This window comes from Panthera tigris, chromosome B1, assembly GCF_018350195.1.
Source record: "Panthera tigris isolate Pti1 chromosome B1, P.tigris_Pti1_mat1.1, whole genome shotgun sequence".
Taxonomy (NCBI): Eukaryota; Metazoa; Chordata; class Mammalia; order Carnivora; family Felidae; genus Panthera; species Panthera tigris.
The window spans coordinates 68,926,554-68,945,216 of record NC_056663.1 but is presented as its reverse complement, the minus strand read 5'-3'; the positions used below and the strand labels follow the sequence as shown (position 1 = coordinate 68,945,216).

Genomic DNA, 18,663 nt, shown 5'->3' with positions numbered 1-18,663 from the left:
GGCTTGAACCCACATCCATGAGATCATGACCTGAGCCAAGGTCAGATGCTTACCCGACTGAGCCACCTAGGTGCCCCAAGATATTTTTTAGTGTTTAGAAGTCCTTAGAGTTCAGCCACTATACATCTCTTTCCTTCCTGTTTCCCACAATCTTTACTTATTGATTTTCTGAGGCCAGATTTTTGCTTTAAAAAAATATTTTATTGGGGCACCTGGGTGGCTCAGTCGGTTAAGTGGCCGACTTTGGCTCAGGTCATGATCTCGCGGTTCGTGAGTTCAAGCCCCGCGTCAGGCTCTGTGGTGATGGCTCAGAGCCTGGAGCTTGTTTCAGATTCTGTGTCTCCCTCTCTCTGACCCTCCCCCATTCATGCTCTGTCTCTCTCTGTCTCAAAAATAAATAAACGTTAAAAAAAAATTTTTTTTAAATAAAAAAATATTTTATTGGAAAGAATAAATCATAAAAATATGCTAGTTCTGCAATTAGGTACTAAAAAACAATTAGACTATGCCAGGCAATTATCTCTCCATGTAATTAGAAAAGAAAGGAAAAAAAAAATCTTGTTTTCATCACAGCACAGTTTCCATTCACAAATCATTCCAAATCCGATCATAGTCTCAGAGCTTGACTGATGTTGGAAGGATTGAGACTGAGCTTGAGTGGGACCATCTGAATTCCTATTTATCTACTGTAAATGGGGATGAGCTGCCCCACAATTTTTATAAGGTCATGAAGGATAAGATGTATTAAAATTGAAAATTCTTGTTTTTTAATTTTTAAGTTGATTTACTTTGAGAGAGGGAGAGCACATGAGTGCACAGGCACACACAAGCAGGGGAGAGCAGAGAAAGAGATAATCCCAAGCATCAGGCTCTGCGCTATCAGCACAGAGCCCGAGGCCGGGCTCAGTCCCATGAACCCTCAGATCATGACCTAAGCCGAGATCAAGTAGGATGCTTAACTGAGTCACCCAGGCACCCCTAAAATTGAAAATTTTGAACTGTTCAGTATGTCCATTAAAATGTAAATTTTATTGTATATTTCAAATCCATGTAAAAGTCTTTGTTGATCTTTACTAATTATTTGTTATAGCCCATATTTAGAAACTTATTTTGGGGATGTCTAGCTGACTCAGTCAGTAGAGCATGTGACTCTTTATATTGGGAGTGTGAGTTCGAGCCCTACGTTGGGTGTAGAGTTTACTTAAAAATAAAATCTTAAAAGAAAAAGAAACTTGTTCATTTGCAGATAGATGCTTCCTTATAAGAGACAAGTTAAAAACTAGGAAAGGCCTCATTATTATTTTTATTGCTGTATAACCCAAGTTACTTTTTGGAAATTAAACCACAGATTTGCAGGTTCCTGCAAACTACAGTGAAAATTGTAACTAGGAAGATATCTATTTAGTTATCAAATATGTATTAGCCCCTTGCTTTTTGTAAGAGTTATACTAGATCATATATCATAGTATTTCCAAGGCAAAGACTGACCATAAACTTTAGAGCTGATGGGGTGAGCAGAGTTAGAATAACATGCTGAATGTTTCGTTGCTGTTAATGAATTCAAACACAATGTAAACAGACTCCAAAACCTATGCACTTAACCACTGCTTTTTTCCATGTTGCCCTTTTCTATTTGTTTTGTTTTTAATTAATAAACTTAGTTTTGGGGGGCAGTTTTAGGTTTAAAGAAAAGTTGAGCAGAAAATACACAGAGTTTCCATATAACTTTCCCCCATTCCCCATTAACATCTGGTATTGGTGGTACATTTGTTACAATTGGTGAACCAATTTTGATACATTGTTATTAGAGTTCATTCTTTGTATTGTACATTTTATGTGCATTTGACAATGTGTAATGACATGTATCCACCATTAGTTACATTATTGTATAGAATAGTTTACCCCCAGATCCCCTGTGTTCCACATTTTCATCTCTTCTTCTCTCTTCCAGAACCCATGGCAACCACTGATTTTTTTGTAATGTCTCTATAATTTAATCTATAGAATGTCACGTAGTTGAAATCATGCAGTATATAGAATGCATTTTCAGATTGCCTTCTTTTAATATGCATTTAAGTTTCCTCCATGTCTTTTCATGTCTAATAGTTCATTTCTTTTTAGTGCTAAATAATATTCTGTTGTTTGGATGCACCCCAGTGTATCTGTTTATCCATTCACCTATTCAAGGACATCTTCCAAGTTTTGACAATTATGAATAACGCTGCTATACGTTCATGTGAAGGGCTTTGTTTTTAATATTGGCCATTTTCTTTCTTTTATTTTATTGTGATAAGAACTCCTAACATGGCATAGACCCTCTTGACAAATGTTTAAGTGTATGTTATTGTTGACTATAGGTACAGTGTTGAACATCAGATCTCTAGAGCTTACTCATCTTGCTTGACTGCAAGTTTTTGTGTGGACATTAATTTTCAACTCATTTGGGTAAATAGCAACGGGTGCAATTGCTGGATCATTTGTTAAGAGCATGTTGAGCTTTGTAAGAAATGCCATACTATCTCCCAAAGTGGCTGTACCACTTTGCATTCCCACTAGCAATGGATGAGAGATCCTTTTGCCCCACATCTCTGTTAGAAAAAAAAATTTCCAGTGTTTTTCTCATAATCTTTATTGTGTGTGGTTGTGAATATTCTTTTTTTAATAATAGTTTTATTGAGATATGTCACATACCATACAATCACACCATCTAAAATACACAGCTCAATGGCTTTTAATATAAACACACAGTTGTGCAGCCCTCACCACAGTCTATTTCAGAACATTTTCATCACCTTAAAAAGAAACCTCACACCATTAGCAGTCACTCTTCAACCTCTCCAGCCCTAGGCAACAACTAATCTATTTTCTGTCTCTATAAATTACTCTAGTCTGGATATTTCATATACATGGGATTCTATAATACGTGATCTTTCCCTGCTGGCTTCTTTCATTTAGCAATATGTTTTCAAAGTGTACCATATTGTAGCATATATCACTACTTTATTTCTTTTTGTTGCTGAATAATATTCCATTGTATGAATATATCACCTTTTATCCATTCACAGACATTTGGATTTTCTCTATAATTTAGCTGTTATAAATTATGCATCTGTGAAGATTCATGTACAAGCTCTTGTGTGTTTTCATTTGTCTTAGGTATATACCTAGGGGAGAGCTACATAGAAATTCTATGCTTAAGGTTTTGAGGAACTGGGAGACTGTTTTCCAAAGTGGCTGCACCATTTCACATTCCCACCAGTTGTGTATGAGGGTTCCAGTTTTTCCACATCCTCATCAACATTTGTTATTATCCCTCTTACTGCTTATAGCCCTCCTGGAGGATATAAAGTGTTATCTCATTGTGGTTTTGATTTGTATTTCCCTGATGGTTAGTGATGCTGAGAATCTTTTTATGTGCTTATTGGCCATTTATATATCTCCTTTGGAGAAATGTCTATTCAGATCCTTTGTCTCTTTTTTAATCTGGTTGTCTTTTTATTATTAGAGATGAGTTTATTATATATGCTTGATACAAGTCCCTTATGAGATATATGATTTGCAAATATTTTCTCCCATTCCATGAGTTATCTTTTCACTTTCTTGATGGCATCCCTTGAAGATAAAAGGTTTTTATTTTGTTGAAGTATAGTTTATCTATTTTCTCTTTTGTTGCTTGTGTTTTTGGTATCATAGCAAAGAAACCTTTGTCTAATCCAGGGTCACAAAGATTTATACCCATGTTTAAAAAAAAATTATAGTGTTAGCTCTCACATTTGGGTCTTTGAAGCTTTTTGCGTTAACTTTTGTATCACCATAATCTTAATCTTTTAACTTTGTATTTTTAAATAATTTTACACTTACAGAAGCATTGTAAAGATGACACAGAGTTCCCATATACCCTTTGCCCAGCTTAACTCCTTACATAAGCATAGTATAATTATCAAAACTAAGAAATTGATACTGATGTAATACTATTAACTGAACTACTGACTCTATTTGCATTTTATTATTCTGTTCCAGGATCCAATCCAGGACACCATGTTGCTTTTAGTTGTCATGTCTCCTTAGTCTACCTCAATGTGATAGTTCCTCTGTCTTTTCTTGTCTTTCATACTTTTGATATGTACTAGCCAGGCATTTTGTAGAATGTTCCTCAATCTGAATTTGTCTGATTTCTCATAATTACACTAAGGTTATAGATTTTGGGGGAAATATGACACATAGGTGAAGAGCTCTTCTTATCATATCAGGGAGTATGTGTTACCAACATATTTTATTGCCAGTAATGTTAAACTTGATCATTTGGTTAAAGGGTCTGCTATATTTCTCCACTGTAAAAGTAATATTTTTCCCTTTCATGCTCTACTTGTGGGAAGCTAGTAACTAATTGCAACCTACACTCAGAAGCAGAGAAACAAATAATCTGTGGATGTATCACCATAATCTTTTATACTTTGACTTTTTCTGTTAAAATTATAGGCCAAGTGGAATTCATTTTGATAGGAAGAAAAAGGTACACTTTTTTCCCAAATGACTGTCTCCCTATCTTTGATGATTTAGTGAGTAACCATCTCTTCTCCCTGATTAGAAATGGCATCTTTATCAGACATCAAATCCTGAACTCTTTATTCTTTTCCTTTGATTATTCTATCCCTTCTCCTATAACAGACTTTTAATTATTATAGCTGCAAATACAAGTTTTTATACTTTTCAGGGCTATTCCCAAGGGAGGATTCTCTGTCCCTTTTTTTTTTTTTTTTTATAATGGGAAAAATTATGAAGAAGAGTACCGGAGAAGAGAGACTGAAATTGAAGATACAGGTCAAAGGGAAGGCCTCAGATGGAGGGATGTCCCTACAAATATGGGAGGGATAAGCCTCATCATCCAGGTGGAAGGATTAATCTAAGTGAAGGGAAACGACATCTATTATAACCTAAGAGAATGAACAAAGAGTAGATACAAATACAGATTACATTAGAAGTTGTTGCCAAGGAAATAGGAAAGTTCCCACCTAATTGCTTCTATCTTTCTATGATGTTTGGTGTGTTAGAGTATCTGCTTCAGATAAGGGAGGGAGGAGGTAGAGTTGGAGATTTTAGGACAACAGAGGTTTAAAGAAAATTATTGCAGATAAATCTTTGCACACTTCTGTTTATTTCTATTTTCTAACTTAAAGTATAGGTACATTTTTGAGGCGCTCTGAAGATACTGCCATATGGGAGAGTTAATTTTTTATTTATTTATTTATTTATTTTTTTTTAACGTTTTATTTATTTATTTTTTTTTTAATTTTTTTTATTTTTTAATATATGAAATTTACTGTCAAATTGGTTTCCATACAACACCCAGTGCTCATCCCAAAAGGTGCCCTCCTCAGTACCCATCACCCACCCTGCCCTCCCTCCCACCCCCCATCAACCCTCAGTTTGTTCTCAGTTTTTAACAGTCTCTAATGCTTTGGCTCTGGGAGAGTTAATTTTTTAAAAGGCTGACCATAAAACCTAGTTTTCTTGCATTGTCCCAGCATAATTAGTACTGCCCCTTGTTACTCTCACAAGTATCCAGTTGATAAATTATGTGGTCATCCTATTTATAGGTTAGGCTTGATACGAGCTATATTGAAAAATTAGTTTATTAGATACTTCTAAAATATTATAGTTTGAAAACATTGCTTTAATGAGGAGAAGCTAACTGAATTGTTCACCTGGGGCACCGGGTACCTCAGTCAGTTAAGCATCCAACTTCGGCTTAGGCTCAGGTCATGATCTCACAGTTCATGTATTCAAGCCCCACGTTGGGCTCTCGGCTGACAGCTCAGAGCCTGGAGCCTGCTTCCAATTCTGTGTCTCCCTCTCTCTCTGCCCCAACCCCACTTGCGCTGTGTCTCTCTCTGTCTCTCAAAAATAAACAAACGTTAAGAAGAAAATTTTAATTGTTCATCTAGGAAATAGTATGGTGTGTTTCAGTACGTGCACAACTAATGGCTCAACAACATAGACCTAACTATTAACTGAATGTGGTATTGATATGGTCAGATTGTGAACACAGATTTCCAAATATAAGACATCATATAGAATCATACAATTTTGGATCAAAAAGTTAGCTTAATCACCTCATGCCAGTCAGAGTGGCTAAAATGAACAAATCAGGAGACTATAGATGCTGGAGAGGATGTGGAGAAACGGGAACCCTCTTGCACTGTTGGTGGGAATGCAAACTGGTGCAGTCGCTCTGGAAAACAGTGTGGAGGTTCCTCAAAAAAATTAAAAATAAATCTACCCTATGACCCAGCAATAGCACTGCTAGGAATTTACCCAAGGGATACAGGAGTACTGATGCATAGGGGCACTTGTACCCCAATGTTTATAGCAGCACTTTCAACAATAGCCAAATTATGGAAAGAGCCTAAATGTCTATCAACTGATGAATGGATAAAGAAATGGTGGTTTATATACACAATGGAATACTACTTGGCAATGAGAAAGAATGAAATCTGGCCTTTTGTAGCAACGTGGATGGAACTGGAGAGTATTATGCTAAGTGAAATAAATCATACAGAGAAAGACAGATACCATATGTTTTCACTCTTATGTGGATCCTGAGAAACTTAACAGAACATGGGGGAGGGGAAGGGAAAAAAAAAGGGGGGGGGGGGAGGGAGCCAAAGCATAAGAGACTCTTAAAAACTGAGAATAAACTGAGGGTTGATGGGGGGGGGGGGGGGTTGGGAGGGACAGGAAAGTGGGTGATGGGTATTGAGGAGGGCACCTGTTGGGATGAGCACTAAGTGTTGTATGGAAACAAATTTGACAATAAATTTCATTAAAAAATAAGTAAATAAAAATCATCATCTAGTGACCCTTTCGTTTTTTGGATGAGGAAACTGAAATCTAGAGAGGTTAAGTGATTTGTTTAAGGTTTTAGGGCTAATTAATAGAAAATTAAACAGAAACCAGATCTGATTCCCAATCTTAGAATTTTTTTCTCTTAAAAAATGTTTTCAGCCTATTCCTGAGGAAAGCTAATTGAAAAAGAAATAATAATGTTCATAATTTTCATGCAGCATATCAGTGCTTTCATGCCTTAAAAATTAAGAAAAATTATCTACCTCTGTGTGGTACAAGATGGTCTTCAACTTCTGTTGTACCTCGAATTACTACCCACTATACTATTTATCCCCGGGATAAAGACAAGCGATGGGAAGGTAAGTAATAATTTCTGTAGAAGAGTCGAGGCTTTTCTAAATACTTTGTATCGTTTTGTGGAGAGAAATATTTTTCATGATAGTATAAAATCATCTAATAATATTTCATAGCTTTACCAACACTATCACATATTGATATTGAGATAAGCAGATATCTGCTAAGTTTATGGTAGTAAATCCCGAAGCCGAAAGTTGGCTTCTAGAACCTAAAGTAAGATCTACACTGGAAAAGAACCTAACAGAACGTCCAATTAATACAATAATATACTTAGTATAATTTTCATGCAAAGCAGAGGGGCAATTTCTATAAGTAATGCTTAGTATAGTATAGTATTCGTAACCTAGTATGTGATTTTTATCAGATCATGTTCATCGCAGAATTTTCATGTATTTTTTTAAACATTTTTTCCTTCCAGGAGTGAACATGGAGAGGTTTGCGGAAGAAGCAGATGTAGTCATCGTTGGCGCAGGCCCCGCAGGACTCTCTGCAGCAGTCCGTCTAAAGCAGCTGGCTACTAAACATGAAAAGGACATCCGTGTGTGTCTCGTAGAGAAAGCTGCTCAAATAGGAGCTCATACTCTCTCAGGGGCCTGCCTGGATCCACGTGCTTTTGAAGAATTATTCCCAGACTGGAAGGAGAAGGGAGTATGAAAAATTGGTTTTTATACAAAGCATAATCTTTATTCTATCTCTATTTCCAAATTATAGAATATGGAAAACCCTTTTCACATAATTCTACCTGTTAGAGGATTATTATAGATAGGTATTTTTTTAACTTAAAAAGAATGAAAAAAATTGAGTCCTGTCAGATTTTGAGGGTATTTCCTAACTTGTTCCATAGGTGTTTATATCATTGTTCTTATTAAAGCTTTCTGTCAATTTCCTGGAACAGTGCAATATGTAAAGCCAAAGAGGATAGTCTAACCAAATGGTCTAAAGAAAGAAATTAATATGGCCTCTCATAACCTAAGCAGAAAGGGCACTGGTATGATACGTAGAGAACTGTGTTAGTTTTACTGCTTTCATAATTTGTAGGACCTTGGTTAAAATCTTACACTTTACATGTCTTAGTTTTTTCTTCTATAAGATGGGTTATGTTATATCTGCCAACATTAGAATATTCACTACCTGTGAATATACATTGTAAAGGTCAAAAATTATATGATTTCTGTATTATTTCTGTATGGAGTAAATTGAATTCCAAAAATTTCATCTATGTTTTTCTTTCTAAAACACCAAGCTCAGGGCACTGGGGTGACTCACTCAGTCAGTTAAGTGTCTGACTTGGGCTCAGGATGGTGAGTTCAAGCCCCACATCGGCCTGCTATCTGCGCAAAGCCCACTTTGGGTCCTCTGTTTCCCTCACTGTCTGCCCGTCCCTCGCTCTCGCACACTCTCCTGATCTCGCACGCTCTCCTGATCGCTCTCTCAAAAATAAATAAACACTAAAGAAAAGACTTTAAAATAAAAGACCAAGCTCCTTTAAACTAGAAATACTTTAGTTATACCTAATTAACTTCCTTTTTACAATATTGTATCAAAAATAGATCTCATTGAATTGCTATAGTATCAATTATATTAGAAAAAGATTTTCTAAGCCCAACTGAGCAGATACAATCCATTACATACATGTTAACTGTCTGTATCCAAAGGAAAAATAAAACTTCTCTTCTGTTTTCATCAAGCAGGAAGTTACAACTTGGAGCAAGCACCTAGGCTAACCTCCCACAGAGAGAGGGAGACAGGAAGCCATGTCCAAGATGTCTCCAAGCCCCCCCCCAACAAAGACATTTCTGGGCTGTAAAACTGGCTTATTTAGGTTCTAAAAAGATTCCTAAACATCTCAAAGAGACAAAGAGGATTTATAGTTCCAAGTTTTCTAAAGGAAATGATGAAAGAAAAGTGAGGAAAGTAGTTCACTTTCCCTTTGACAGTTTTTTTTTATTATTTCTATTTATCATTACAAATATGAACTAAAAGTTTCCTTCTTTTTCCTTCTTTTGTTTTCAGGCTCCACTTAACACTCCCGTAACAGAAGACAGATTTGGAATTTTAACGGAGAAATACAGAATTCCAGTGCCAATTCTTCCAGGTAAGGTATGACAAATATTTGTAGTATCTTAGAATTCCATACGTGGAAGGAACTACATTTCATCTGGTGAAATCCCTTCCTCTTACAGATGAGAAAACTGAGGCCCAGAGATTTGAAGGACTTACCCAAAGTTATATAGCTAACTTGTAGTAAAACAAGAATAGAACCTGGTTCTTCGTCTTTATACTAGAACAATTGAGATAGCCTTGTAAGCCACTCAGAATTTTAATTTAGTGTTGTAATGTTTTTAATTTAGTGATTAGAATTTTTGCCAAAATTGTAGAAAATAAATGAAATTATGACCATTAGATAATGTGTATATTTACACAGAAATTATACATTGATTAGAATTTTTTAAATGTTTTATTTATTTTTTGGAAGAGAGAGCACAAGTGGGGAAGGGGCAGAGAGAGAGGGGGACAGAGGACCCGAAGCAGGCTCTGTGCTGACAGAAGCAAGCCCAATATGGGGCTCAAACTCACGAACCATGAGATCATGACCTGAGCCGAAGTCGGCCACTCAACTAACTGAGCCACCCAGGCACCCCTATATTGATTAGAATTTTTAAGTTAAGTATTTATGTATTTTATTTAGATATTTTATTGATAAAATGTCAGACTGATAAGCATATATTTGTAGGTCTTCCAATGAATAATCATGGCAATTACATTGTCCGCTTGGGGCATTTAGTAAGCTGGATGGGAGAACAAGCAGAAGCCCTTGGTGTTGAAGTATACCCTGGTTATGCTGCTGCTGAGGTTTGTACAGCTTTATTTTGGTTTTAATATTTATAAGAATCTCTTTTCTTTTGAATATAAACCAAGGATAGTACAAATGTAAAGAAATAGATATTTTAGAAAAGCCATGGAATTTCAGAATTGTAAGATTAGAAGGAATCGTGAAAAGATCTAATCCAAAGAGTACTTGAATTCCTTATTTTGTACCTTCATCAAGTGATTGTCTAATTTACAATTGAACACCATCAGGAGTGAAATAATCTCTATCTGATGTTTGGATTGTTGATAATACTCTCTTATATTGAATAGAAATATATCTTCTGTTTCACACCATGTAGAACAAATCTGTGCCCTCTTCCAAGGACAGTTTTCCAATTATAATTATGCCCTCCTCTCTTCTTCCTCACTTTCACTCTGGTGTTTTTTCTTTCGTAGGTTAAATATTCTCAGTTTTTTCAACCATAATGTTACATAGTTTGAGTTCCTTCAGTATTCCTCAGTGCCCTGAGATTCTTCCCTTTTTATCCTCTTTATAAAGCGGCACCCCAAATGAAAAAACTGCTTCAAGAGAAGAGCTGTTGCCTTCTTCATTCTGGAATCTGTTCTGTTTCTCTCAAAATAACTCTTTTGGCAAACATACCATACTATTGATTTGCACTGAGTGTTATTGGGGAAATGATTAAAAATGAAATCCCTTACTGGGGCTCCTGTGTAGCTCAGTTGGTTAAGCCTCTGACTCTTGATTTCTGCTCCAGTCATGATCTCAAAGTTCGTGAGTTCGAGCCCCACGTCAGGCTCTGCGATCACAGTACAGAGCCTGCCTGGGATTCTCTCTCTCCCCCTCTCTCTGCTCCTTCCCTACTCACGCTCTCTATCTCTCAAAATAAATAAAAATAGATAGATAGATAGATAAAACAAAATCTCCTACAAACCCAGAAAAATCTGTATAAGTTATAAAAAAAAGTTTTATTATTTAATGAGCATTAAACCAAGACTGCAATGCATGTCACAGGCAGTCTGCTAGGGAGATTGCCAAAACAGAAAGAAATATCATTCTCTCACATAGCCACACAGATACAATCCATTACATATAGTTTAAGTGTCTTTATCCAGAGGAAAAATAAAATTTCTTGTATCTTTTTGACAAGCAGGAAGTTATAACTTAGAACCAAGCACCTAGCCCAGACTCCCACAGAGACAGGGAAATAGGACACAATTCTCCATGGTGTTCACATTTCAAATATGTCTCCGTATTTGGAGAAACACATTTCTGAGATGCAGATCTGACAGGAGTCTTAAATAAGACTTTTAAAAACATTCCTATATCTCAGAGAGACATAGAAAGGGTTTACAGCTAAGTTTTCTAAAGGAAAGAATTGGAAGAATCGGCAGGAGGGGGAGGGGAGTTCTTTTGTTTTCGGCCTCAGGGAAAATTGAAAAAAAAAATTTTTTAAGTTTTTTTATTCAGAGAGAGAAAACGAGCTGGGGAGGGGCAGAGAGAGAAGGGGACAGAGGATCCAAAGCCAGCTCTGTGCTGACAGCAGAGAGCCTGATGCAGGGCTTGAATTCACGAGCGAAGCTGTGAGATCATGACCTGAGCCAAAGTCAGACACTTAACTGACTGAGCCACCAAGTGCCCCTCAAAAATTTTTTAAATTTATTTTTACCCTTACAATATGTAAGTCAAATAAAACATGTAAGTCCCTGTATTATACTTGGTGCTATACTAATTTTTGTTTTCCCAGCTCATATATATGCATTTGGGTTTTTAGACCCAAATGTGGGGTTTTGCATTTTCCTTATTAAAATATTCTTGACTGGGATCAGTGTAAAAGTCACACTTTGTAGAATCTATGATTTTTACTTTTTGTGAACAGACACACACATATACACATAGTCTCTTACACTTTTCTTCTTTTCCTCACTCCATTAAAGATCATCATCAATAGATTAATGATCTGTTTGTTGGGTTTCTTTGTACTCTGAGTCAGACTTCAGTTCTAGTTCAAAGCCACATTCTACAGTTGATTCATTTTTAGGGTAAGAAATAAAATATTTATGTTTTTCTTTTCATATCCATTGCTGCTAATCCTTGTTTCATCTTTTCACACCTGTGCTTTCTGTGTGATTCTAGCGTACGTTTTGTACTTCCTTTCTCAAGAGCATTTTTCTCCATAGGGGAATCGGAAGCCAAGTAAGGGTTACAGAGGATTGATTGCTATTTCTCATTCTCAGAATTACCCTTTTGACCAGTTTTTGCCAATCCTTCTTGCTCCAGAAATAAACTTTGATCACCTTTGGGCTGTCTTGAGCCTCTTTCTGTTTTGTTTTGTGGTTTCATTTTCTTTGGTGTTTTGTTTTGTTTTTTTTTTTTTTTTGGTGGGGGGAGGGGGTCTTAGCTCATTTGGAACAGAGGCTTTCCTGACACTATTGTCTTCCCACCCACACTGATGGTCTTCATTTGTTACAGGCCCTGATTTCAGGTTCTGTATACGTGTTTTTGATATCTGATCTCTTCAGAGAGCTTTTTGTTTATTGTTACTGGTTTCTTTAGTGACCTCTGTAGTAGCTTACCACTTTTCTTCTTCAAAAAGTTGTGGCATTTCTTTCATTTCCAACTGTTAGAGCTGTGTTCTTTTATATGCTAGAAGGGAGTATCTTTAAAACATGTGTCTTTTTTTTTTTGCCTAAATGTTTTAAAGCCTATATTTCTGTAATCTAGAGAACATGCTCACTTTCTTAAAAATCTAAGACTGTTTATTGTTTCTTTTCAAGGTGGTTGTGAATCCTAGGTGATAACAAAATATGTTTTCATTTTAGGTCCTTTTTCATGAAGATAGTAGTGTAAAGGGGATTGCCACTAACGATGTAGGGATACAAAAGGATGGTGCCCCAAAGGTAAACATCTTAACAGTTATGAGCTTAACAAACTGACAAACAAAACAAAGAAGAGAATCAACTTAAATGCAATAATTTAGTTTTGCTACAGAGTGTATGCTAATAGTGTGTGTTAGAATATGATTAATGTGGGGGTGCCTGGGTGGCTCAGTCGGTTAAGTGTCCAACTTCAGCTCAGGTCACGATCTCACGGTCCGTGAGTTCGAGCCCCGCGTCGGGCTCTGGGCTGATGGCTCAGAGCCTGGAGCCTGCTTCCGATTCTATGTCTCCCTCTCTCTCTGCCCCTCCCCCATTCATGCTCTGTCTCTCTGTCTCAAAAATAAATAAACGTTAAAAAAAAAAAAAAAAGAATATGATTAATGTGGAATTTTTCTCTTGTTAAAAAATACAGAAGCAAAAAAAAAAAAATACAGAAGCATTTTTGAACTATGACTTAGCTGTGACTTAGTCAAGCTAAGGCTTAGACAAGTCAATATAATGTGTTTAAGAATACTTTTTTAAAGAGAAAAACATGACTCGCACAAATATAAAACAAACATGTGACAGATTTTATTTTACTCATTAATAAATGACAGACTCAGTGAGCAGTTCAAGGAGAATTCAAAAAACATACCCATGTGTAGGTCATCAGTAAACTGCATTGCCACTTCCACAATTTTCATTTCTATGGACAAGAGTCATTTGTATTACTATCAGTCATGTTGATAGAGTCTTTGACATGATTTTAATATCTTTTGGTAAATATTAAACTGATTGCTTTCCTCTCATTCAGATATAATCCTGGTTGGTTTTCAGGTTTTTACAACTTTTATTTTTGAATTTGCAAAGAAAAGCTCTAAGGGGATGGATCCATAAGATTCCCTGGAAAGGACAAGGAAAAAAAAAACACATTGCTTTCCTGTAACAATAGGACAAAACACAAATTAACATCTCAATAAATTAATTTGTCAATTCATATTTATGTGTTTATTGTCTTAATTTCTCAACTAGATCATAAGCTCCATGAGGGCAGAGATCATGGAGGGTTACTCCAGTACCTACCGTATAGTACCAGGTAATACCAGGTCCTCAATAAATATTTGTTAATTTGGAATTTATCCTTCCTTCTGACATTCTTGAACAGAATTGGGAATCTTGTATTGAGTCTCCCTGCAGATGTTTCTGTTTCTTACTGCTTCCTGCCTAGAAATAAGCAAATGGCAAAGCTTTGGAGTCTTACCTACTTCATTGTTCTTCTAAGGGTTTGACCAGATTCATCAGAATTATATGAGGTCTGGGACTCAGTGTGTCCTATAGTAGGGCCCAAGAAGTTTTTTCTTTTTGTTTTTGGTTTGTTTTTAATGCTTATTTTTGAGAGTGCAAGGGAGGGGCAGAGATAGAGACATAGGATTGGAAGCGGGCTCTGCACTCACAGCACCAGTATTGTAAGAATATATATATACGAGGGTGTATGTTTTATAAACATTGTTTTTGATCACAAATAAACTGGAAACAGAGTTAATGGTTATTATGCATTAGCAGAATAGGTGAATAAGCTATGGTATTTCCACATGGACTACTACTATACAGCCTTTGAAAAGAAAAATTTGAACTATACAGTGACTTGAAAAGATTTTCATGAAGTAGTATTGAGAAAAGATACAGAACAGTTTGTATTATATGATCTTATTTTTTGTAGAATAAATCAAGAATCGAAAAATTTTAAGTGTATATGTATCTCAGAATGTATGTTTATGTATTTGGGTAAAACTGTACATACTAGATTGTTAATATGGTTTATGGATGAGGTATAATAAAAGGAAGCAGACAAGAACAAAATAAAAAGGTACTGAGTGAGAGTACTTATAGGATGTGTATGCAAGTGTAATATACATGATGCATTATTATGACACTAGTAAGTATTGCTCAAGAAAAAAAAGTTACCAGTAAGCATGTGAGAGATGTTCAGAATTTCTAGTAACCAAAGAAATTAGTTTATTGTTAAATTAATGAGATAATTCTTACCACTCAGACCGAAAATATTTAGCACCAAGTATATTCATGTAAGAAATGCTTTATAATAGTGAAACACACTGGAACGGTGTGATTGTCCCACTATTGAGAATTGTTTGAAAAATTAGGGGACTCTATTCAAGCATTAAAACTGAATGCTATAGGAGGACGCCTGGGTGGCTCAGTCAGTTAACTTTATCAAGACTCTTGATTTCAGCCTAGGCCATAATCTCACAGTTTGTGGGATCGAACCCCACATCATGCTTTGTGCTGACAGCACGGAGCCTGCTTGGGATTCTTTCTCTCCCTTTCTATGCCCCTCCCCCTGCTTGCTCTCTCTCTCCATCAAAATAAATAAATAAATAAATATTTTTTAAAAATGAATGCCTTATTTGGTGTATATTGCCTTAGACAAATCACTAACGTGAAAGCAGTTATAAAACAGTTTGTCAGTGTAAAACTACTATCTGTATGAATGTCTACACATACACATACATGCAAGCAAAATGAATAGAGAAATATCAGAAAAGATATGCTTCATAAGAGACTTTCCTGATTATTCTGTATTCCTTTATTAAGTAACTTTATTGAGTATCTACATTATGGTAGGTGTTAAGTGCAAAATATATACAGCAAAAAAGAAGTAAAGACTTTAATTGTAGCTTTTTTTCTACTTGGAAAAAAATTTCAGTTTTATAATATACATTGAACAATAGAGGACAAGTATAATTAAAGTGAAAAACAAGTAGCTAAAGAGTATATTTGGTATGATTGTGTTAGAAGGATATAAATAGGCTCTGTATAATTTTTTATTCATGGAAATTTTCTGGGATGATTCACAAGAAAACTATTAACTGTTTTTTGCTTCAGATGATGAGACTGGAAAATTGAGCAGGGGGAAATGGCTTTTCACTTTTCACTTTATTTTCACTTGGAGAGAATTTTTTTAGCAGGAGATGCTTTATTTCCTTTTTAATTCTTATGCATTCATTCAGGTACTTTGGAAGTTATAAAGAAAAATACAACAGAGACACAGGATATATTATAACATTTTAAATTAGATTCCACTTACAGCACTACCTAGTTTTATTTCTAGGGTTATGTATTTGTACTGTTTCTTCCATACCTGAATCATGGTTCAATTCAAAACTGACCAGACAACTGATGAATGGATGAAGAAATTGTGGTTTATATACATAATGGAATACTACTTGGCAATGAGAAAGAATGAAATATGGCCCTTTGTAGCAACGTGGATGGAACTGGAGAGTGTTACGCTGAGTGAACTAAGTCATACAGAGAAAGACAGATACCATATGTTTTCACTCTTATGTGGATCCTAAGAAACTTAACAGAAGACCATGGGGGAGGGGAAGGAGAAAAAAAAAAAAAGGTTAGAGAGGGAAGAAGCCAAAACATAAGAGACTCTTAAAAACTGAGAACAAACTGAGGTTTCATGGGGGTGGGAGGGAGGGGAAGGGAGGTGATGGGTATTGAGGAGGGCACCTGTTGGGATGAGCACTGGGTGTTGTATGGAAACCAATTTGACAATAAATTTCATATTAAAAAAAAACTGACTAGAATGTGAATATTTTTTAAATTGTCAAATGTTGCAATTTAACATTTTTGTTTTTTAGACAACATTTGAGCGAGGACTAGAACTACATGCCAAAGTTACAATTTTTGCAGAGGGTTGCCATGGACATCTAGCCAAGCAACTATATAAGAAGTTTGATTTGAGAGCCAATTGTGATCCCCAAACCTATGGAATTGGACTCAAGGAGGTATCCTGATTTGTTTTTTGTAATTTTCATTTTGAAACATGGAATTTAAACTTGTTTGTGTTGTTACGTAGTTTATAACATTGATATAATTTTATAGTTGTTATATTTTTCCTTGACTTGAGATGTTCATTATGACTAAAAAGATTTCAGATATTTTTTAAGGGGCTAGAAAGTACTGCTAATCAAATTCCATTATTATCTAAATTGTATCTACATATAATTGTTTTATCAAATGTTGCTTGAAGGGTGCCTGGGTGGCTCATTCGGTTAAGGATCTGACTGTTTCAGCTCAGGTCATGATCTCACAGTTCATGGAATCGAGCCCTGCATCGGGCTCTCCACTGACAGCCTAGAGCCTGCTTGGGATTCTCTCTCTCTGCCCCTTCCCTGCTTGTATTCTCTCTCTCAAAATAAATAACTAAATAAACTTTTTTTAAAAAATGTTGTTTGAAATCAAAGTCTTGAACTTAAATATTTTTTTAAGTTTATTTATTTGGGGAGAGAGAGGGAGCGAACGGGGGAGGGGCAGAGAGAGAAAGAATCCCAAAGCAGGCTCCACACTGTCAGTGCAGAGCCCAGCGTGGGGCTCGGGCTCATAAACTGTGAGATCATGACGTGAGCCAAAATCAAGAGTCAGATGCTCAACCAACTGACCCACCCAGGCACCCCAAAAATACTTGTAATATTAATTTTTTTCATTATAATGCCATCTGCCCAAATAAGATTTGACCTGATACCCTATGCTGTTTGTAGGGTGACTGCATCTTACAAGACTTGTTTCTTCAAAATTGCACTGTGAAGATAATTTAGTTTATGAAATATATACTCAGCCATAGTATATTGATTTGAAACCTAAAATTTAATTAGGTTAAGTATTGTATATATTCTCAGTTTATCGGATCTCTGTTTTCCCAAACCTTGTGCTTATTAGAGTGTAAAAGATTAATTATAACCCTTTTGTTTAATTTTTTTTAGGGTAAAGCTCAGAAAGTTTCAAATTCCATATATAACTAGATTTATTGTGAGTAAAGGCTTAATTGTTTTGGTAGGTTGCAGATAGCACGTAACGTTATCTGATTTTTAAATAATATTTCAGATGGAAATTGTTTAAAATTAAAACGAACCATTCTGAAAATAGATGAGCAATTTTTTTTCATTTGGGGGGGTAGTGCAGGAAAGCATAAACTATATTATTGAAGAATAACATATGTAAAGCAACAGGTCTTAAGTGTACAGCTCAAGTAATTCTTGTAAGGTGAACACACCCATGTAACCACCAGCCAGATCAAGATACAGAACATTACCAGCACCCCAGAAGTTTTCCTCATCTCTTCAGGGTGTTTCCTATAGACTTCATAACTTTTCTGACCAGTTTCCTTTAGTCCGGTTTATCATGCTGCAGTTTGATATAATTTTCTTTGATATGCAAAGTACTTTTTTTGTGTTTCTCAGTGTATTACTTTTTTTGTGTATTACAGTCTTTGACTTGAAACTTTCATAACTAAGACATAAAATTTGGCAAGTTGTATATATTGTGGTGATAGAAAATATTTAATACTCTAGGGCTTTTTTTTTTTAAGTTATGGATTATTGATGAAAAGAAGTGGAAACCTGGAAGAGTAGATCACACTGTTGGTTGGCCCTTGGACAGACATACTTATGGAGGCTCTTTCCTCTACCATTTAAATGAAGGTGAACCCCTGGTAGCTCTTGGTTTTGTGGTAAGTTACATGGCCAATATGGAAAATTCTGTTAGAGTCATTGGATCATCAGTGTTATGAAATGTGCAGCATGTAAAATGCTTTTTACTTAAAAAAAAAAAAATGCTTTTCATTTAAAGGTCCCCTTCTAACTTTGTCAGTCTGTAAAGTGCTTGTGGCTATTACTGGCATTAGTCTATAGCTTTTTAAACACTATAAATATACTTTATATATACTTTAGGAATCATAGCTAC

The 18,663-nt window shown here is 35.6% G+C and overlaps 1 protein-coding gene across 2 annotated transcripts in view; it reads left to right on the top strand.

Annotated features, from left to right (window-relative positions):
* ETFDH (electron transfer flavoprotein dehydrogenase) overlaps positions 1-18,663 on the top strand; it is a 33,507-nt gene that overhangs the window by 2,298 nt on the left and 12,546 nt on the right. For both annotated transcript variants that reach the window (XM_042983693.1, XM_007084215.3), the window contains 7 exons: positions 7,065-7,205; positions 7,622-7,851; positions 9,217-9,298; positions 9,938-10,056; positions 12,856-12,933; positions 16,563-16,709; positions 18,290-18,430. In XM_042983693.1, coding sequence (XP_042839627.1) covers positions 7,065-7,205; positions 7,622-7,851; positions 9,217-9,298; positions 9,938-10,056; positions 12,856-12,933; positions 16,563-16,709; positions 18,290-18,430 — 938 coding nt within the window. The remainder of the gene's footprint in view (positions 1-7,064; positions 7,206-7,621; positions 7,852-9,216; positions 9,299-9,937; positions 10,057-12,855; positions 12,934-16,562; positions 16,710-18,289; positions 18,431-18,663) is intronic.